Here is a 23258-nt window from a genome sequence, read left to right as displayed (position 1 = left end):
AATTACTGTTCAGTTTTATACAGAACCACAGGCGATGCTCATGCTGAGCTTTCACTCTACGAGGTTTCACATTGGTCGAATTTGGTCTTAGCAAGACTCTGGTGCGAGTTAGTTGGTTCATGATATTGAGCAAGCTTGTGTTTGAGCAAAACGATCATTCGTAATGATAATAACTGTTGGTATTTTAGGTCCAATAACCGCGATATGATTATAAAAGACGCCGTGGTGGAGGGCTCTGGAAATTTCGACCACTTCGGGAACGCGCACCGAAACCTAAGCATAGGGGCCTCTATAGCATTTCGCCTCCATCGAAATGCGACCGCCGTGGCCGAGATTCGATAGCGCGACCTTCGGGTCAACAGACAAGCACCATAACCGCTAGACCACTGCGGGAGGTTAGTTGCTCATTGGTAAAAGAAGATGCAATAGCTATATACGAATAGTTTGTCTGCAGCTTCGACCATCCTTTCTGGGACGTCGAAAAATCGGCTTTCTCTCTAGTCCTGCGGTGAGGATATTCAGCGCCTAGACCCGCCGTGTTGGCTTAACGGCTGAGGAGCGGCGCTGCTGAGCTCGAGGACGCGGGTTCGATTCCCAGCCACGGCGGCCGCACTTCGACGGGGGCGAAATGCAAAAAGCATCCGTGGACTTAGATATGGGTCTCAGAAGCGTTGACTGCTGGGCCATTGGTGCATCATTGTGAAATCGTTAAGCGACACAAAACACAGAACAGAAAGAAACGTTGAGCGCTTACCCTGTCCACAACGTTTCTGTTCCTGTTCTGTGTTTTGTGTCGATCAACTATTTGACAACTTAGATATGGGTGCACGTTGAAGAACCGCAGGTGGTCCACATTCATACAGAGTGCCCCACAACGGCATGCCTCATAATCACATCGTAGTTTTGCACGTTAAACCCCAGACTTAGATTTTTCTTAATCAATTTCGGAGACCTCCTGCGCTTGAGAACAAAAGAAAATGTGCTTACAAGCTTATAACAGCCGAATCGTTCTTGTTGGCGACTTCAGTTAACGTGTTACGTACAGGAAAAGTATGCGTCGCACTTCCTATATCTCGAATGCGCTCACTAGTTTGATTTTAAAACTCGGTTTTCTTCAAGTATTATTTATCCCATACACAACGAGCAATAGATTGCATCCCATACTATAACACTTATTCGCGGCAACAACTTTCCTCCAGATCTACAATGTACGAGATCATACAATGCATCGCCTCATTTTCCGGAAATCAGTTTCGACATTATAGTTACCGAGACAAGCTGCCAAGGGCTGCCACCAGCGAGAACTTCTAGTCAGTCCCGCGTCCATTGTTATTCGCTTTAGTAGAGGTAGTTGGCTTTGACAATAGTAGGCTTTCGATTCAAATGCAGTGGTTGAATCTACTGTCAAAACGACATTATTTACACTTCAAGAAGCAGCTTCTTTTGCGTCTCCATCGAAGGGGTATGCCGATTTTCTTGCAGCAGCATGCTGAGCCATTCAGCTTTGTAACCTGCACTCTAACAGCGTTTAGGTATATGCTGTACAACGCTGTATAATTCTGCGGACCTTTTAGATGAATTCCTTGTGCTTCCCTGTCCTTGCATCACAAGACTGTCTCCTCCAGGTGTGCTTTGTATAGCTCCATCTCTTTCATGCCACTCTTTTCCGTTATAGAGATTATGCTTCTGCAACACCCAGTGAGGCTTGCTGTATTTTTCAGCCGAGAATAGCAGTGGACAGCGTCGAGTAGAAGCAGCTTGATTTACAAGGTGCTCAATCCGTACTACATTCACTTACAACGTAATAAGCAGCGCAGTGTTCTAATACTCGACGAGATGATTATGCTCTCCGCTGGTTACATGCAGTGTTGCATGCACATGTGTAAACTTATGGTTCCTTATACAGGGTGTCCCAGCTATCACGCAGCACGATTTAAAAAAAGAGGAACGGCGTTACGCGAATCAAACCTACAGCATATTGTTTCTAGTACACTAGAGTAGCCATTGCTATTGTTTTCGTTAATGAGGTTTAATAATTAGACATAATTATATTTCTAACTCGAGAAGTACTCGCCTAATTGTCAAAATGTCAATGAGGCGTATGTAGGCATGTTCAAATGGCATCTAACTGCGCTACTTTCAACAACGTGCTAATTGCGCGCTCATTTTTTCCGGCTGATAAAGAAAGCCCGCTAAATATGAAAAATAACGCGTGACTACGCTCCCACCCGCAAAGGAAACCAGCGCCCTCAAATAAGCTTACTGCAAACAACCGCTCTGCCTGTTGCCTGTTGCGAAAGACAGCGTTCCGCATTTTGGCAAGGGTACAGGTCGGGCGCCAGCGATATGCGTGCAATTTCGCTGGGATTCAATCCGTTCGATAGTACGCCGCAATCATCCATATCTCACGGCCGACTGTTCTCAGTGATAACGCGGCAGGTGTGCTGATTACGGCCTGACTCTGTAAAGCCAAGCGGCGCGTTTCTAGGCCGGGGAGTGGCAGATAGGGCGATGCGTTTTTTTTTCTTTCTGCATTTTTTCCTTGATACTGTCTGCCTCATAGGGAGCCTGTTTGAGGGCGCTGGTTCCCGACGCGCGCAACACTCTAGTCACGTGTCACTTTTCATATTTCGCGGGCTTTCTTGATCAAGCGGAAAAAATGAGCGCGCAATTAGCACGTTGTTGAAAGTAGCGCAGTTGGATGCCATTTGAACATGCCTACATACGCCTCATTGACATTTTGACTATTTGGCGAGTACTTGTCGAGTTAGAAATATAATTATGGCTAATTAATTAAACCTCATTAACGAAAAAAAAAGCAGTGGCGACTCAAGTGTACTAGGAACAATATGCTGTAGGTTTTATTCGCGTAATACCCTTCCTCTTTTTTTAAATCGTGTTGCGTGATAGCTGGGACACCCTGTATATTGCGATCATTTTGCACGTTTTCGACCTCAACAACAATCTATCTATCTATCTATCTATCTATCTATCTATCTATCTATCTATCTATCTATCTATCTATCTATCTATCTATCTATCTATCTATCTATCTATCTATCTATCTATCTATCTATCTATCTATCTATCTATCTATCTATCTATCTATCTATCTATCTATCTATCTATCTAAACAAAAAATGTCAAGAAATCGGAAACACAATAATTCAATTGTCTAATAGCTTTTCGGTGACTGTTGTGCTTAACCGAAAGGCTTTAAGAAGCTATTTTAACGCCCCGATTTAGTGGTAGCGCTGTCTGGCTGTGTTCCACGAAGAGGGAGTGCCTCAGCAGCGTTTCTCTCTGATCCGTATCGAGGTCGAGAAAGGCGATCTGAACAAGAAATATTGGCTACTCCATACTTATAAAATACAAGCGCTAAGACGACAGGGACAAGAAAGGGCACAACACGAGCGCTTACCCACAACTGAAGGCTTTATTGCTTCAAAAGAAAATTTATACCGAAACCTTATCCTCGCCCGCGCATGCGCACCGTTGGTCAAAGCAAAACATTTAAGATGGGATGTGCCAGCTACCTCCTCTCCTCGAACAGTGTCACTTCTTTGGCAGACAAGGCCAAAGATGGGCGACCGATGGACGCCCTATAGGGTTAATATGAAAGGCTTCCGCAAGTTCACGTGTCGTGCGATCTCGGTGTTTGAGCAAAACTTCAGTTTCAGCAAACCGCGCTTGTGAGTAAGCGCTCGTGTTGTGCCCTTTCTTGTCCCTGTCGTCTCAGCGCTTGTATTTATTTTATAAGCATGAATCAGTACCAACTAGCTCGCCTTTCCGTTTCGGTAACTCTAGCCTTGACTGAGCGTCCACAACGTGTTACTTTTTTGAAACTGCCTCTGCGATAGTGCCACCTTTTATTCACTGGTGCTGCACTGCGCACGATATTTGTTGCGTGCCGACACGTTTCCTTAAGCTCCACAGGTAACCAGAGCAGGGCCCTCTTTTGTAAATATATTTTCATCATGTTCGCTATGAGAGGCGAAGGAGCGACAACCCTTTACCGCTTACAAGTGTCTGAGATGACGTCCTGCGCGATTTGCCCGCTTTAGGTTTGATACCACTTCATATGGGAAACCACTCGATAACCACAGTGATTGTGCAAGTGTCATACAAAATCCGGTTGGCAGGAAATTCTTAGTCGCGTCAATTCTTGGGCTTTGTGAATAAGTAAATGCGCTGTAGATGTGCATAGAAGTGAAATAGCGCAGCTAGGAATACATCTATTGTTTTATAGAGTTGCCAAGGCAGCTACCTATTAATATCAGTGGCATTCATTACCTTACTACCTGCGCACCAAACGTGTGGTTAGCTGACATGTAAATAGCTGCATTATGCTTCCTGAATTCACTCGTGTGGGTGTCACTAAGTTTCACTGTCTTCCTTTCCAGTTGTCACGGCCACCTCGATGCCTCCGCCCATTGGCACCTTCCAAGCACTACAAGCTCCAGAGAGCGCCGAAGGTGCCAACTCGGTGCCCAGAGAAGTTGCTGACACGAGAGCCAAAACCGAGCGGTTACCGGACACCAGCACCGAGATCGAGTTGACAAACGCGACCGACACCAGCGTCCGCCTACATGCCTCCGAGAACGAGCGTCGCAGCAATTTTTCTAAGAACGCAGCTATGGAATCTGCATCGCCCTCTCGACCGGCAAACGTAGAAGAAGACGATGCCTCCATTCTAGACGACGACTCGACACCGAGATCAGCGGGCCCAAGTTCATCGGAAGAGTCCCGAATGGAGGCGCTCAGGGCAATGGAATCGGTGACGATACGACCAGAAGAGCCACTCGTCGATGCCAAGGAGCAACAACAGAACTTCCCCAAGGAGAACTCGGGCACCTTAGTGGCGCGTGGACCCGAGCCTGACAGGAGTGAGTAGCACGCAGGCTACCTCGTGGACACTTTCCCATTACGATGAATAGGAGACGGTCTGCGATCTTTGTCATTTGCTTTCGCTACAAGAAATTAAGGCACCCGAGATAGATGGTTTGTTGAGAAATTATCGCCGAGTGAACCACACTATAGCGAAGTAGCAGCCCAAGCAGGTCATTTAAGGCAAACTGGGCTTGTTAGTAGATGCAATGTGTCACCGGAAATCTCCGAGTTTCAATGTAAAGAAAATGCGAAACATGCAAGCGCCGACACAAAGAAGCAGTTAGTTGGCCTGATCTACTGAAGGCTTGCGTACAGCAGCAGAAAGTGCTCTCTTATACCGCAACGCATGGAAGGGCTCTCATTCACTGGTCCTATAGAAGACCCCGCATCTCATGATGCAGGCTCAGAACTCTATCTTACGTTGGGACGTGTTGGTACATAAGGTTTGAGGCTACGTGACTTGAGTAAATGACTCCCTATGTTTTGCACATTTCTTCCCCTTTCTTTGTTACTGTCTCGGCATCTCATTTGCGGTTTCATGTATCTCGACTAGAGCACTGCACGGGCTCGGGCCTACCCGAAACCCGAGTCCGGCCCGGCCCATGGGCCGGGCCGGGTAAAGTAGTTTTCACGGCGGGCCCGGGCCGGGCACGGGCCTGAAGCTCCGGGCTTAGGGTCGGGCCCGGGTTTTAGGTGGCGGGCTCGGGACCTATCTCAAAACTGACCAAACAGACCCCTGCGCTACATAGAGTGCGACAGCTGCATGATGCTGCCGCAACAGCGTTGGATTGTGTAGGAATAGCATAGGTCTAGTATTAAACAAGGCGTGGGACAAAGGATATTCGCTTGACGAAATATCTGGCTTTAAGAAAGAGAACTACGAATTCCGTGCCAGGTGATGTGCCTTTACCTCGAACCATATGCATCCAATGAGTAAGCGTCGAGCAGCTTTTTCGAGCCTTTATTACCAAACTGGAACGAACCCCGAAAATAGATGGAAATCGCTTCGTCCACCTCCTGTCAGTCCTACCCGCATAGTCCAATGACCACCTTCTCCAAGTACAACATCGTTAGAGAGCCATACACCATTAAAACATGACAAAAAAAAGGGCACGGTGCAAACCGTGCATAACATACACTGCTGAAAACTGCAAGGAGAAGCCCTCAAAGAGGAGTTTTATAGATGACATTGAATAGTGGCACGAGGCTCGGAAACGAGAGAAATGAAGGGATGAGCTGGACAGCTATGTTCATTCTGCAGAGGTCCACAAAGACATTCTAAATTTGCTCCAATGGTGGAAGTTAAGAACAACGGCTGCCGACTCCTTCACAATTCGCAAAGCAGATGTGCGTCCCTGCGGCTAGCGCAATCTGTGCGAGAAACTTTAGCGCGGCAGGATATGTGATACAACAGCGAATGGTGTGCTTAACGCCGGAATTTCTTCATAATTTGATTTTTTTGCACAAAAAGATGTGAAGAAATAAACCATAAAATATGCCACAAAAAACTTATAGACTGTACATACTAGCAGTGCTGTGATATACGAAAATAATGATATGACAAATAGTTTTTTTTCTTCCTTCTAACTGTTTATACGTATTTCTAAAAGTACACGTGGTGCGCGCGGTTCACTATAAATTTCATCTATAGGTTTGTGTATTTACAACAAGGTAATAAATATGACTTTCCTCTATTTCTCTGGCTGTGGCAAGGTGCTACTATGCTGAAGACAGGTGCTATATATTCAGAAGCGTGCACGATCGCCTTTGTCGTTAGAGCATGCTTTAAATTTCAACAGAGAGTGCAATTAAAGCAAGGTGATGAGCGTGTTATGTTCTCTGTCTCATCTGTTTTTATTGCGCTGCCTATCGAAACTGAATTCATGCTGCAAATGTTTCCTTGCTACAATACCTGCTACTAAACGCTCTTGGTGATCCCCATTGTATTTGCAGAAAAAAATAGGCACAGTATACCACTGCCGAACAAACATTCATTGTACCCATTATGTCCGCTGAACTGTTTCCACCGTGAGCCCCTTTTTACAAGAAATTGCTGTAAGTTAAAGCATAATTGCTGGCGAAACATGCGCCAACAAAGCGTAGATATTTTCCACTTAAAGCACCTTGCTGTCGATTCCATGTTCGGGCAACACCACCTAGATTAGTGGCTCAGGCCCCTGTCGGGCCGGATCAGCGCTCGGGCCGGGCCGGGCCGGGTAGGCGAAATTTTTTCTCGGATTCGGGCCGGGCCCGGGTCTCCCTTTGAGCCAGCGGGCCGAGTTCGTGCGGGTAAGCTTGAACGAGTTCCGGGCCCGGGTCGGGCCCGAGCAGAGATTCACGGCCCGCGCAGTGCTCTAATCTCGAAAAGAGAGAGAGGTAGGAAGTAGGGATGGGCGAATAGTAAATTTGAGGTTCGAAGCGAATCCGAAGCGAATAGCGATTTGGTCGAATAATTTCGAATCGAATAGTTCGAATGGTACTCACCACATATTATTAAGAAAAATGAGCATTTTCGTCATGACCCTTGCACAATATTTTTAAGAACTGGAACTAGGTATGAGTGAATGTCACTTTTATTGCGACAGCAATTATATGGACAGTCGCGGCTGGATTTTGCCGTCGCCGTCGCCGCCGTCATGCACCGTATATGTATAAGTATGCTTCCGAAGCGCGGAATCGAACGAGGGACCTCTTGCTCCGCAGCGAGTGGCGCTATCCACTACGCCACGAAACGCAGATCCTCCACGTAGCTAACGGCGAGCGTTATATACACACCATTTAGCGCTGGACGGACTAAGAGACAGAAGGCGATAATAAGCGTTTCTTCATTACCAGCGAGGTGGCGCTAGGAGCCCGACGGGCGCATTTAAAAGTCGTCGGCTCGCTCGCTCGCTTCTTCTTATATTTGCGCATGGGAGAAGCTTGCCCTTCCGCTGTCTGCTCGCGCGGTTTTCTCGTGGCGCGGGGTAGAGGAATGTTTCACGCTTTCACCGGGATGTCCGCGCTCATGTTACAGCGCGTACGAATGTCACTCGAGCTCAGGGACGCCGCTAAACGAACAAACAGAAGATGAGCGCGAACTATCAAGTGTCACAGCTCGACACTTGAAGCACGCTAGTTTCCTTCGCTGCTTCGGCCGCCTTTGCAACAGAAGCGCTGTTCAAACTGAGAGTATCCAGTGGCGAGCCTCACTTCGTATAGCATTAGTTCCTTGCTATCGCATTCATTGCTTCGCCCTTGCGACGAAACTGTGACTTTTTTTGGTTTGAAATGAAGTGGAAGAAACCTTGAATAGTATAAAAATTTGAATAGCAATAGGGTGCAAGTTGTAAGTGGTACAATACGTTACAATTTAAAAATTACTAGACTCAGCGCATGTAAGCCCATATAACACGCTTTTAAACTTAAAAAAAAAAAAAATATATATATATATGTACATTTAACCTTGAAGTGTGGCTTCGCGGCAGTGCAAACTTTTCTTGAATGAATAGTTTCACGGCACAGCAGCAAAACATTGCAGTGAAACCACCTTTACAAGGAGTTATGTGTGGTCAAATATATACATATATTCGTCCGTTTCGATCGAATACTTCGAAATTTCGAATAATCTAAATTTGTATCGAAACGAATTCGAATACTTTAATATTCGTTCGAATATTCGAAACGCCCGAATATTCGCCCATCCCTAGCAGGAAGCACATACGTACAACGTCAGTTAGCCTTGTGTTTTGCACCCTTAGCATTGAAAATCCTTCGTCTAGGGTAGCATACCGGTTATTCTGAACCGGTTCACCTCCCTCTCTTTCCCCTCTCTCCTGCTTCATCCCTTCTTTCTAACCATGAGGAGCCCTTTTCAAAATTTTATTTTTGAAGTGCCTATTTCCAGTTACGCATCAGTACCGGTTAGATTAATTCTATGTTAAATAGGGTTCCGCATTGGATGCGTTATTATGCACAAAATATCCTCGTGCGCAGGCCGGCGTCCGGAGTACGACTTCGACAACCCGACAAGCGGCGGCACCAACGTATACATCGTGGCTATCGTGGGTGTGGTGCCAGCGGCCGGAGCGGTCATCTGGTGCGTCCGAAAGATGATCGCCAAGAAAAGGGAGGTCAGTATATATACAAGCATATGCCACCACCGCGATACGCCTGCAACGGCTGCAGAACGTATACCCTGACAGCCATATCAATGAAGAGACACACAGGCGCAAGACATTCGAGAAGGCTCACACAAGGCCCTCATAAATTTGTTATTATAGCTTTCAAGTCGTTAGCATCGTTTCGGAGACGCTTTCTGTTGAGTCTTGTTTGTTGACAGTAGTTGGTCAAAGTCACCAAGTTGTGTGCGTTTGTACGCGACATAAACCAGTGAATTTAGACTCAGCGCAATGTACACTCATACCGAACTATATCGAAGTCGAGTGAATCGCATGATCCTTTATATCGAAGTATTTTTAACACGCTAATGCTTTAACGTCAATACATAGGAAAATCAACGGCTATATCGAACAAAAATAGCAGCAACACTTCATACGTCGAACATGGGGCAGCGCGAAACAACCGAGGAAGTTAGCTTTCCCTCACAAGAAGCTGGCTTTTCCTCACAGAAAGGGGGCTTTTCCCGCGTGGATTTGGGAGAGCGAGCGGTGTGATTATGGAGGCGCCGCGCAGAGAAAAGAGCAGTCTTATGATTTGCGCTGTTTACTTCGGTAGCGTATTTTGTCGCGTATAACCCGCCCCTGCATATAACCCGCATCTCGAAATGCAAACCTCGTAAAAAGAAAAAAAGAAGATATCTCCGCGTATTGCCGTGAAGTAGGCTTTTCTACAATATTGTGCAACAGTGCCGTGAAGCCACCTTGCGCACCGAAATTCGCATCGAAAATACGGTAAATTCTTTAACGGATTGATATGAAATTACACGATATATCGAACTGATTCCCGTTTATTTGCAAGTTCGATATATGCAGGTTTGACTGTATTAATTTGAAAGGGTCGTTACACAGCCCTCTTGTTGGGGGTATTGATGATTCGTTTATACTAAGCTAGTTTCTCGACTCGGGATAGTCCAGATAGAGAAGATAGGGAAAGAGGGGTGCAGTCGATGCACACACGTGTGCTGGAAACTTGGTTGTTTCCATGTGGACTGTACGTAATCGTTCTTAAGCATGCAATGCTTCGGTGCTGTGCAACGTTTATTGACGGTGGAGCGGCGTCCTGCACCCCCTCTTCATGAGCAGATCGAGCAGCTTCATCCGTGCGATCGTTACCCATTTTAGATGCGAAGTATCTTATGGCCGAGCTCAATCCGGTGGTGGTGGTGGTGTGCGGCGTGACCACCCTTACTGCGCATGCGCATACCCTCCCCCTCTCCACTTTCCTTCTCCCCTCCCCCTCTCCTCTGCCCCTCTCCACTTTCCCTCTCTCCACTCTTCCTCTGAAACGCGGGCTAGACATGCCGAAATTCTCTCCTGCGCAACGCCGCAATGAGCACCAGCGCATGTGCGTCCCCTCCCCCTCTCTCTCCTCTCTTACGCTGCCCCCCTCTCTTACGCCACCCCCCACTCTTACGCTGCCCCCCTCTCGCACGCCTGCCGACTGCGTTCCCCGCTCGCCCTGTGAGAATTAACGGCCAAGACGCGCGTAGCGTTCCTCTTCGCGTTCCACGACGCGAGGTCGGTAGCATGCCCAAAGAACGCCAACGGAACGCGATCGTGCAAGTGCTCCGGCTTCGCATCGCCTCATGGTCCCCCTTTAGCGGGAAATGGTGTAATTTTTACGGAATGGCTTAAAGGCCATCGAAACGTTACCTCTTATCTTTATTCGAATATGCGATAGAGTTCTCGGGTTCCTATAGGGGTGGTACTCGTACAGTGTACATTGCGCATAAGGCGGAGACCAATTCGGAGGCGCGTTGGAGTTCGATTATCACGAAGCGCGCTATGCGAAGAGCCATAAGCTCTACAGCTGTGGATGTTGCTAGTGGAATTCTTAAAATTTTACTGGACTGATTTTCGCCAGAAGTATTAACAATCCTATAATTTCTGACATGTGGCTTAGCTTAGCTTTCGCTAAACCTGTCTCTTCGCATTCGGTATGGACAGTGCTCCTCGTGACGACTACGTCAGCGAAAAAAAAGAAAAGATCGAACATGCTCTTTGCGATGTTATTGTTTCAGCGCACACAGCAGTGGCTCGTGACCGCGTTCGCCTTTCTTGACGACCGGCCACTTCAAAGCAGACAATGCCGACCTAAATGGTTGTCAAACCAGAAGTTGGTCAAGGTGCCATTGAAGTATCAACATTCGTGCGCCAGGAGTTGGTCAACGTGCCATTTTAGTATCAACATTCGTGTGGCATATGTACTTTCCACCACCCATATTAATTAGTCTGATAAAAAAAGTTCGAAGTCTCATTAACTGCGAATTACACCCGCCTGAATGTTTGGAAGAATTAATGATTGCAAGATAACTAATACTAAAGCATGGTCAAATTCAGAAGAGCTGAGTCGACAATTGTCAATACATATTGGAGAAGTTAAAAGAGATGTTTGGCAAATGGAGAATCTGCAATGCATGGTCAAATTTGCACTTGTTGGGGCATATCAAAGTTTGCCGGACGGCCAAGGAGGAGGAATAAACTTTATTGAGAACCAGGCCTAGGCCGCGCCGGACGGCTAAAGCAATAAGAATTTAAAGACCAAGAGTCGTATTGCAATGAAAGTTGGTAGGAACGTGGCAGATACAGGTCGCAATATCTACAGAGAAATTTTTAATGACGTTAGTCATTAACTGCGAAATTAGGTGAGGTACAAGAAATTAACGAATTGCTGTGGAGTCCGCTGACATGTGTTAAAAAGGGGAACAATGAATTTTATACTATCATCAATAGCAAACGAATTAATGTCTGCAACTAAAAATCCTAACAGTTAGAAGGTAATCTCTCTCCGACCGATGTGAGCACTTAACGAAGCTTTACAACATGAAAAACGATTAATAAGAGCGTTAATTAAATCCGGACACAGTCAGAGACAATGGAGGTGGTGGTGTAGAGATTACTCGATCGCCGCTTCTCGAGAAGTAAGCGAACGTGACGCGGCAGGCACGGTGACGCAGTCTTCTCTCCCTTTCTTTATTTTTTTTCGTGGGAGAGTGTGACGGCTTTACATTACTTAGAATGATAATTATGCAAAGCCGCATAGGTCTGCTAAGAGTCTCTATATTACCTACATGGTCTTGACTGAGACTGCATTTCTGGAGAAGACGGAATTTTTTTTAGAAGTTTAAGTAGTGTGTTTAACGCCCCGAACAACGAAGTTGGCTGTCAAAAGTAACGTAGCGCGGAACTCCGGATTAATTTCGACGACCTAGGGTTCTTCAGTGTGCATCTAAAATGTGATACACGAGGGTCTTTGTAATTCGGCCGCACCGATCGGAATGCGGCCCCCGCTGCCGGTTATCCGACCGGCGACTTCGTGTTCAGTCGCAGAACATCGCACGCACTGTGGCAGGTGGGGCGGAAGTTGTCTACATGAGAAATTGCACTTTCCAAGGAGCTAATTAAAATATTTAATAATTATGTTGTTTAAATAGTCTCTTCAGGGCACATGTCGCAACTTGGATATTGCAAGCAGAGCTGCAATGCGGTCATCTATGATAAAATGTGGCTTTCTGAGGAATCCTTCCTTTCGGGAACATTTTCGTGCTACCCGTGGGAAAATTACAGCCTGTCGCCAGAGCTACAAAGAACCACAAATTTGTTAATCTGTTTTGTACACTTCAATGAGAGCGACTTGTATTGCCCATCGTTTTTATTTATTTATTTATTTATTTATTTATTTATTTATTTATTTATTTATTTATTTATTTATTTATTTGCAGAACAAAGAAAACCCGGATGCGCCACCAGCAGACGAGGATGACAAGCAGACGGTGGCGCAAGATCCTCCGACCAAGTATAGCTACATCCAGGACGCCTACAACAAGATGTACGCAAAGACCATCGGAGAGCTAATGCCTACGGTCAGTGTGCCACCGTCTCAAGTACTTCATGTCATAATTTCTCTTTTATGGGGCGCAGTACTGCATCTATCTGGAATAACGGGTATTCTGATCATGCGCTGCGGCGTCAAAGTGCACTCTCTGGGTTGTCTCTTTTCTTTCCGTCCCTTAACCACTGCCATCCTGTGTAGTGTAGCACCGTCAGGGTGACCTCCCTATCCTTCTATGCTTACGCTCCTCTCGCTCTTCATCGATCAGTGGCTTAGGCAGCCAACGCGCATATTTCTCCGAGCGGGGCCAAGTGTTAGGGTGATCTCGAATTATTTGTGCGTGTTCGTAACATGGCGGTGTACAAAATTTACATTTTACCGCGTATTGTAAAACATACATTTCGACAAGTAAAAACTTGGAGCACGCTCAGGCTTCGCTTTTGAGAGTGGAACGAGAGACAGCGTTATTGGACCTACGAATCACACACATTATATAATGTCCGGAAAGATATGCGCTATCATCAGAGCCGTGGCTGGGAGCATAGGATACACAAACAGGTGGTGGGTGGCAGCAATAAATCACCCCGGCCACTGGTGGTATCTGCGGCTTAGCTTGGGGATTCCGGCTCGAATCCTAACTTTTATTCTCTCATCCATTGGGATTTTTTGCTCACTGACAACGCCGCCGACGGCGCCATCGCATTTTTAACGATATCGCGTTAAAACTATGGAGCTTAATTTAATGGTCGAGCATCTTCTTCAAGCGTTTTCCGAGAAAGTATCGTCACCGAACTGCATATGTTGCCTACGTGCATGAACTGGGGGACATTCATAAACTGAACAGTGTCGGAGGCTGCGTAGAGCGCCATCTCCTTCTCCCCAGCTTCCACTGACTGCGTAAAGATTAGAAAAAAATCGTATGTGGTTGGTAAATATGTTTTCTGTGCCACCCGGAGCATGCTGTAAGCGTTATCGAGGTTCGCGCAGGCCCTTACGAAAGTTTTTTTGCGCTTGAGGACACGGAAAAAGAAAGAGGAGAAACGACACACGAACCCCTTTGTGTAACCCTCTTTCTTTGTACGCGTCGTTCGTCTGGCACAAAACGTTTTTCGCAAGGCATAACCAACTCAACCAAATTGCCACTTTGAACGCCACCCCTTTAAAATCACTTGCCAAAGTAGGCTTCACCGCGATATGAGACTTTGTAAGGAGAAGCCCATTTCAGAAACTCCCTACGTTATTCGTGCAAATGCGACCGAGAACGTTACCGTAGCAACTCTAACTGTGATAATCAGCAGCTTAGCAGTAAACTCGCGTTACCCCCAGCAGAGTTCGGCGCCACCGCATCCACGTGCCAGCGCTCCGGTGGCCTCGAGTCCGGACGAAGTGCCGCGGGACGACGTGCGGCTGGAGCGCGTGTTGGGCGAGGGAAACTTCGGCCGCGTCTGGAAGGCCACGGCGTACGGGCTCCAAGGCTCCAAGAGGTCCACGCCAGTCGCAGTCAAGACCCTCAAAGGTACCTTAAGCTTCTGCATTAATAATTTCACTAGTATACTCTTTGCGCTGCTAATCTAGTGACTTTGGCCGTGTCCAATCGGCCTAACGTAGTCCCAGGAAGTAAGCTTAAAATCGTGGCTGCAGACACTTCTAATAAAGCGCACGCCGTACAGTTATTTGCCTGTATATCGCTCAGTATTCCTCACATAGGGCGGGAAGTGTGTGAGGCGTCATGGCACTTTCTTCAGTCGCAGATCTGAATTCAAGTTTCCGAATTTCAGACAAGGAGTTGTAAACTCATGCTCACGCAATATCCGACTAATTTAAGCGCTGTACTTCAATGTTACCTGCGTGGGCCTGCTGGTGCCGCCGCATGAAAGCAGGAAAAGAAAGATATCTAAAGGAAGAAAAGTGCTGCATGTGCCCCCTACAGCCAACGACATCGCCACCAACTCCGTGTCCTTCCTTCGAGTTGACTCTTCGTGACACGTTCATCAGTGCGCGAAAACCTCGTTGATGCGTAGCGCGTAATATAAGAAAAGAAAATATCACAACCGCTGCCAGATATAATAATAAAGTTGACTACTGAATACAGATTCGGAGAGAATAAATATACGCATGAAATAGTCATCGCAGAATGCGCCATTGATTGCTTTTCTCGTTAAATCCCTAATTATTGTACGTTTGCAATGCGACCAGATGGTTGTTAGCGCACTCTACTTGGTTCACTTACACAACGCCCATCTTTATCAGACATCGCGACTCTGATTGACGACATATTGTTCACGCTCCTCTCGAGTTACTCAAGATATATTACTGTAGTGTTTTTAGTTAGCTAAATTATTTAAGATAACTTCTGCAAGTTTTTATGCACACTTTTGAGGGAAAAACGCATTTTAACGAGTTGCACAGCATGTTCAGGAAAACCCAAATAATCTTTAAATATTTTTATCTCATGATATTAATTTTTTCATGGATCTTTGTTTACAGCTCTTGTTACATCAGAAAACGCTTCTTCTAATACAGAGTAACCGAGAAGATGGCAGCGATAAGTAAATCCTCGGCCAAACTATCACTGGCTGCCCTTATCCGAGACAACCACGAGGCGAAACACATGCCATTTACTATGAAAATGATGTGCATATCATATTAGCTGCCAAAATTGCTCGAGACAATACCGACAGTGCACGAACGGACAACTACGCCAGACAGAATAGCGACAAGAGAGCGTCTCGTAGGGCTTTTTGTATTCGTAAAGAAAATGGGAGTAAGTATTGCGGAATACCTGCATTACCTGTTTCTATCCTCTTTCCCACACACGCATTGTTTATGCGACTTCCTTCCTCCCTTACCCTTATTAGCAACTACGTAATTATGTAGTCCTTACAGTCCAGCCATACCCAGTCTTTCAATGAAGGGCTCATTCATTCATTCATTCATTCATTCATTCATTCATTCATTCATTCATTCATTCATTCATTCATTCATTCATTCATTCACATTTCTTCGACTACAGCCTGTGAAACATTAAAGAATGGCGACACTATGTGCTTTCGCTCATCGATTGCAGCGCTCTCAATGGCGTTTCTAAGAACGAAGGTAATGAAGCCACCATGCTCATTTATTAGCGATAGAAAAAAAAAACCCTATTGGGTCCGGCGTCCGTCGTAATCCAGGTAGCCACATGAGCATCTGCCTTGTGAAAGCGCAAAGCCAACGCGGTGACGCATGTGAAGCGATCAGATGGTATGTTCTTTTCTTTAGGCCTATCCGCATGTGTAGCTCCTTCCAAATCCACTTCAGAACGCAGCATTTCACAAATTCCAACAAATTTTCACTATTTTTTTTTCAAACTTCATAGGAAAAAAAACTTAAGTCGGCTTCGCAAAGTGGTGCCAAGCCTAAAGGAAATGCGGAGCTGTGCTCTTTATTTTTCTCTTCATCTCTTTCTTTCTTTTTCTCTCTTCTATTTCTTTCTGTCTCCTTTGTCTTTGTTTATTTCTACGTCTTTATATATATATATATATATATATATATATATATATATATATATATATATATATATATATATATATATATATATATATATATATATATCTATATATATATATATATATGAAGCTGGAAAATTCCATGGGTGCTGTCCACCTTCCTGTCTCACGAAAGCGCGCTTTCCCGCAGAGTACGCGAGCAACGAGGAGAAGAGAGACCTGGTGCGCGAGATGGGGCTCATGAGGAAACTGGGCAAGCACCCTCACGTCGTTCGCTTCCTGGGATGCTGCACACTCGACGGTGGGTACAACTAAAGTCCTTAGCTGAATATTTTTTCTAGATTTTAGCTAGATTTTTTCTCCTTTTTCTGAAAATTTCTTTCTCTCTACTGAAACATCGAAGGATTTTAGGTACAACAGCTGGACCTGTGGTTTCCTCTTCTTCCGTTCTTGGGTCACCCCATCATTTAGAACCACCTCGGTATAGATTAGTAAGCACTCGTAACAGCTTAAACTTCTTGGCACACACACACACACACACACACACATATATATATATGAAGGAAGGGAGATGATTTTCTAAGGGCTCGTTTATCTTTGTTAGACACAATATTAATGAGAACTAACAGACAATAACGCCAAGGAAAGTATAGGGGGTGTTATCTGTAGTATTTAGAACATAAATGTGGAGAAAGTAAAGTGGACGAAAAAGATGACTTGCCGCCGGCAGGGACCGAACCTGCGACCTTCGAATAACGCGTCCGATGCTCTACCACTGAGCTACGGCGGCGGTCATCCTCCCGTCCACTTTTTGGGGTGTTTATGTTGATTTAAACGTAGGAGTGTTAGTCAGCGCCATTCGCAGCCATGGCGGCGAGTGTAGAACACTCTTTTTTTCCCTGGTGGCGTCACGTAGCACGTGATCTTTTTACGAGCTGGCAGCTGACCAATAATCCCTCGCATACTTACTGAAGGCATTAAGTCTGCCAGGACGAGACCCTCGCTATGAATGAAGGAAGGGAGATGATTTTCTAAGGGTTCGTTTATCTTTGTTAGTTTGATGGGCTTCGCTGAGGGCTTTCGCAGTTCGATAGCGTCGCAGCCCTTGCCTCGTGGACTGCGACGACTAGTTTTCCTGGTCACGTGTGACCGGCCGTGGCCGCATCGGTGACAGTGATCGGCGTCGTGGTGACGGCGAACGGTGGGTAGATGGAGCTGGGAGAGACGACGGTGACATAGGCGGCGGTGAATCGTAATACGGGCAGCTTGACTGGCTGGGGATGGCTGAGGCTACACGAGGCGGCTGCACGCGATTGCAATAGCGGGCGACATGACCGGCACAACCACAAGCGAAGCAGATCGGGCGGTTGTCAGAAGTGCGCCATCGGTTCGCCGGGGTAGGTCCCATCCATGGAGCAGGACGCGGTGGACGAGGCGTCTGCTGATACGACTGCATGATGGGCTGCATCGGTGGCCTAGGTATGGCGTCGGCAAATGCAGCCGGCCCACTCGCTTCGAAGGCTTGAGGTCTGGCGACGGCTTCGGCGTAAGTAAGTGGGGCAGCCACAGGAATCGCATGGGGTGACCTGGCTACAACCTGCGCGTAACTGAGCGGCGCAGGTGCCGGAGGGGGCTGGTGGTATTCCGGCATGACCTCCGCGATTTCCTGCTGAATAGCGCGGCGTAAGGGAGCCAGCAGCGTGGTCGACGGCTGTTCAACATGCTGCGGGTGAGGGAAGGCCAGTAGGGAGAACTGGCGGGCCATTTCCTCGCGCACGAATGACTTGATCTCGGCGAGCAAGGCGGACTGATCAGAAATGGCCGACAAGCCTGCGAGATCGGCGTCGCGTGAAGGAGGTCGACGGGTCAGCAGTCGCTGCCGGCGCAGCTCCTCGTAGCTTTGGCAGAGCGTGATCACCTCGGCCACACTACGAGGGTTCTTGGCGAGCAGCATAGTGAAGGCATCGTCGTCGATGCCTTTCAGAACGTGGCGGATCTTGTCAGACTCAGGCATGGCCGCGTCAGCCTTCTTGCACAAGTCCAGGACGTCTTCTATGTAGCTCGTAAAGGACTCACCGGTCTGCTGAGCTCGTTCACGTAAACGTTGTTCGGCTTGCAGTTTACGAACGGCAGGGCGGCCAAACACATCGATGATGGCGGTCTTGAAAGCAGACCACGTGGGGAACTCGGTGGTGTGGTTGTTGTACCACAGGCCCGCCACACCCGCGAGGTAGAAAACCAGGTTGCTGAGTTTGCCTGCCTCGTCCCATCTGTTTGGTACGCTCACACGCTCGTACATCGCAAGCCAGTCCTCAACATCGGTCCCATCCACGCCGGTGAAGATAGGAGGGTCGCGGATGCGGGGGACACCGGGGCATGCGGTCGTTGAGGAAGGAGACGTTTGCTGAGCAGCGTCTTGAGGCATGGTAGTTGGTAGGGTACGGGATCTCAGCTCCAGGGGCATCGAATAGGAGCACAGCACCTCCACCAATTTGTTGAGGCGTTTATTGGACGGTAGTCGGCGACGATATGCAATGGCGACAGTCAAGGCACAAACACGGACTCAGAGCGCGAGCGCGAAGAGCCAAAGGCGACGACCCACTAGAAGGCTATAGAGAGCGCAACCCATTACTCAATAAAGGCTTCGCTACAATAATATATATATATATATATATATATATATATATATATATATATCCCTCATTCTTCCCAATCTAGGGCCCTGAAAATCTCCTGTAAACACGCGGTGAATACTTAGGACAGGTAGTAACCGCGGAGCCGAACCATCAGAGTGAAATAACTAGAAGAATAGAGATGGGATGCGGCTCATTCGGCAAGCATTATCAAATCATGAATGGTAGTCTACCACTATCCCTCAAGAGGAAGGTATATAACAGCTGCATCTTACCGGTACTTACCTACGGAGCAGAAACCTGGAGACTTACAAAGAGGGTTCAACTTAAATTGAGGACGATGCAGTGAGCGATGGAAAGGAAAATGATAGGTGTAACCTTAAGAGACAGGAAGAGAGCAGAGTGGATCAGGGAACAAACGGGGGTTAAGGATATCATAGTTGAAACCAAGAAGAAGAAATGGATATGGGCCGGGCACGTAGCACGTCGGCAGGATAACCGGTGGTCATTAAGGGTAACTGACTGTATTCCAAGAGATGGCAAACGCGTGAAGGGGAGACAGAAAATTAGGTGGGTAGATGAGATTAAGATGTTTGTAGGTATAACGTGGCAGCAGAAAGCACAGGACCGGGTTGATTGGCGGAACATGGGAGAGGCCTTTGCCCTGCAGTGGGCGTAGACAGGCTGATGATGATATATATATATATATATATATATATATATATATATATATATATATATATATATATATATATATATATATATATATATATATATAGAGAGAGAGAGAGAGAGAGAGAGAGAGAGAGGAGTTTACTTTTTAAATGTGTGCCGGACAAACAGTTTGCCATCAGGCAAAATAGGAACACTAGTTTACGTTTAGTTCTCTCTACGGGCAGAAAAACTTTGAAAAAGATAAAAATGCTACAAAGTTTATCTGATTTAGAACACCATTATTGTGCAGCAATTATTCAATATGTAATTGGTTTTATAAACTATACGTACAGCTGAAAACTTTATACAATGCATAAAAAAACGCTACTCTCGGCTATGTGTTAAGCGTTCCTTGCAAACATCAATATTTCATTGTACCAAACTCAGTGAAGCATAATATCTTGGGCCTTGCTGGGTTAAAAAGCATGACGCTTAACTGCCTTTAGCCAGTTGAGGGTCATGTCGGCCTCTACATTCTCGACCCAGCACGCTTAAGTGGCGTACATTGTTTGGTCTGTGAAGGTCGGAATAGTGAATGAATTAGAAGTGAAAATGAAGCTATTTGGTATGCGTTCATCGTGCAGAGCAGTGCTCGTAAAAGACGAAGCATAAGGGTAGAAAAGCACAGCGTATGTCCTGTGCTTCGTTTTTTTTTATTTGCATTTTATCAATTAAAACTCATCTATAATGAGTGGCATAACGGACGTGAAGGAAAGCGTAGCTATTAGCGGTATGCAAGTTTTTCGGTGGGCTACAGAATCAATAATAATCTGAGAACTTAACAGCCAGAAAAAACGCAAAGACATAAAAGTGCTTCACGCATGAATCCATGCAACGAGGGATGCGAAACAAGATTTGTCGAAACCACTAAATTTATTAAAAGGCTGGTGAAATTCATCTTCAAGAACGCACTGAGTGACTGATGAGGACAGTCACGGAAAAACAAAAGAAATATACGGTGCATGACGGCGGCGACGGCGACGGCAAAATTCAGCCGAGACTGTCCATATAATTGCTATCGCAATAAAAAAAGAAGGCACTAATTGTCCAACATAAATGTGTACCAATCCAAGACTGCCTGCACTGACGGGTTTGAAAACATAACACCTCATTGGCTCATAAGTTGATGAATTATTACGGTCAATATTCGGTGATACTGCTGAATGTAAACCTTGAAGCAATGAATAATTCGAAGCACGTAGAAGTGTTTTATTGCTAAAATTAACTTACACCACTTTGGCTCTGCCAAAGAATGAGAGGCTATGGGAACCGAAATTTTGGACATAATGCTTTAGGATGGATACACGTTCTCTCCACCAATATGTACTTGACTTACAAGTATTAGACGGAACGCAAATGTATTTTGGTAGCACGCATTCAGTACTCTCAGAACGTGTCTATGTCCCGAGCTTTAAACACAGTTCATTCGTGCGCCAGAGGTGGTTCCGAATTACTTGGGCGCCACAGTTTGGATACTATACTTCTCCGTACAAACGAAAGCGAATTCGTCCGCATGCGCCAGTACTTTTATCTTGTTTCCAGAAACACTGCAGTAATGAAGAACGCAAAAGCGAGTTACGCATAAGCAGAGTGGTTATAAGTGAAAGGCAAAAAGCAGTCTTGATTCACAGAGAAGTGGATCAAAACAGGTTTTGAAGGTGACCACTAAAGAATCAAATGTACGAGTTGAAGAATCATTATTATGCCACAGTTGGACACTCTTAAACATATTGGAGCTGATGTAGCGCGTTCAAAAAGAGAAAAGAGAGAGAAGAGAGAGAGCGAGAGGCCCCGCCACGGTGGTCTAGTGGTTATGGCGCTCCGCAGACGGCTGATCCGCAGGTGGCGGGATCGAATCCCGGCCGCGGCGGCTGCATTTTCGATGGAGGCGAAAACGCTCGAGGCCCATGTACTTAGATTTAGGTACACATTAAAGAACCCCAAGTGGACGAAATTTCCGGAGCCCTCCACTACGGCGTCTCTCATAATCATATCGTGGTTTTGGGACGTTGAACCCCAACAATTATTATTCTTATAGAGAGAGAGAGAGAGAGAGAAAAGACAGACTCGATAAAACACCTTAGCTAAGCCAGGTTGGGAACAACTGCCTAACACTTATACAGTCGCTGATGACGTCGAAATGACGTTTCTCTCCGGTACCCATGTGGATTCCAATCGGCCTGTCGTAAGCTCGCGTCGAATGGCCGGAGTGGAAAAGAAATCATGCTGTCAGCATCATAAAACATCATCAGCGTCATCTTCCTGCTGTCGTCACCCGCCAGGGTGGTCTAGTGGTTGCGAGGCTCGACTGCTGACCCGAAAGTCGCGGGATTTAATCCCGGCCGCGGCGGCCACATTTCGATGATGGCGAAATACTAGAGGCCCGTGTGCTTAGATTTAGGTGCACGGTAAAGAACGCCAGACGGTCAAAATTTCCGGATCACTACGGCGTCCCTCATAATCATATCGTGGTTTTGGGACGTAAAATACTAAAAATTATTATTATCCTGCTATCGTCACGCGCACGCTCGCGTCAGAAACATTGCTGTTAGTCTCACATAAACGCGTTTATCCATATTGTAGCGCTTTGCATAATCCCAAACGACGCTGGGAAACCAGCTGCCTGCAAAATGTTTCGCATACCATCAATTCCCACTGTATGTGTGTGATCTCCTTTTTTTATTTCTTTTACTTGTCGTTACGGGGGGAGGGGTGGAGCATTGCGGAAACGGCACGCTGACAGAAACTGCACTGTGCGCGCAGTTCTGGGCTTCCTGATTAGTAATATGTAATTGCTTGGATATGAGACTTGCTAAGGTCACACGATATAAAGTTCTGGGCCAGAGGTCAAAACGTCGTGTAACTACTGTAGTTTATGTATGTTATTTCCGCGAGTATTATTTCATGAAATCGTGTAGGCTTAAATTGCCTTAGACCTGCATGGTGTAACCTTCCTGCTGTATACATTGTTCTTTTTTCTTTTTCTTTTTTTAAGCGAGAGCTATTATGAGATCACAACAACAGCCGATTTTGGTGCCGTAGCTGTCCGCCGCCGCCGCCGGTGTTTGTAACTGCCATCGCGCGAAATCGGAAAAAACGAAATGAGAAAAATATGTCCACGACCCGATGGGATTTGAACCCGTGCCCTCTGCGTGGTTGTAGAATATCCTACTACAGAGCCACGCCGGTGCTTGGAACTCCTTTGCAAAAATACCATATGCAGGCGTCATGTCGGGCAAGGAATCGCGTAACATATGTAATATATAGCGTGGTAGAAGAGTAAAATAACAACCAGGTGTCACACAATACGAATTGCGCAACGAGTGTGTGGTTTAATGCTTCCCAAGCACTACAAAGGCCACAGCATCAACAAATTGCCCATAATAATGCCTTACAGATGTGTAGCGGGTACCTCGCTTCTCCGCAGAACGACGAATAATGGCATAATGGCAGGCCCGTAGCCAGGGCCAGGGGAGGGAGGGCCTACCCCCCCCCCCCCCTCCGAAATTTTGGTGTAGTACGTGTTTTTACCAAAAATAAA

At 46.3% G+C, this 23258-nt stretch overlaps 1 protein-coding gene across 1 annotated transcript in view; it reads left to right on the top strand.

The window, feature by feature from the left end:
* LOC119399839 (tyrosine kinase receptor Cad96Ca) overlaps positions 1-23258 on the top strand; it is a 103488-nt gene that overhangs the window by 68029 nt on the left and 12201 nt on the right. Inside the window, exons 2-6 of the mRNA XM_037666702.2 lie at positions 4404-4886; positions 8866-9002; positions 12773-12913; positions 14212-14398; positions 16561-16671. Coding sequence (XP_037522630.1) covers positions 4404-4886; positions 8866-9002; positions 12773-12913; positions 14212-14398; positions 16561-16671 — 1059 coding nt within the window. The remainder of the gene's footprint in view (positions 1-4403; positions 4887-8865; positions 9003-12772; positions 12914-14211; positions 14399-16560; positions 16672-23258) is intronic.

The sequence above is a fragment of the Rhipicephalus sanguineus genome, chromosome 1 (genome assembly GCF_013339695.2).
Source record: "Rhipicephalus sanguineus isolate Rsan-2018 chromosome 1, BIME_Rsan_1.4, whole genome shotgun sequence".
Classification (NCBI taxonomy): Eukaryota; Metazoa; Arthropoda; class Arachnida; order Ixodida; family Ixodidae; genus Rhipicephalus; species Rhipicephalus sanguineus.
Note: the sequence above shows the minus strand (reverse complement) of the source record. Positions and strands in the feature narration are given on the sequence as shown.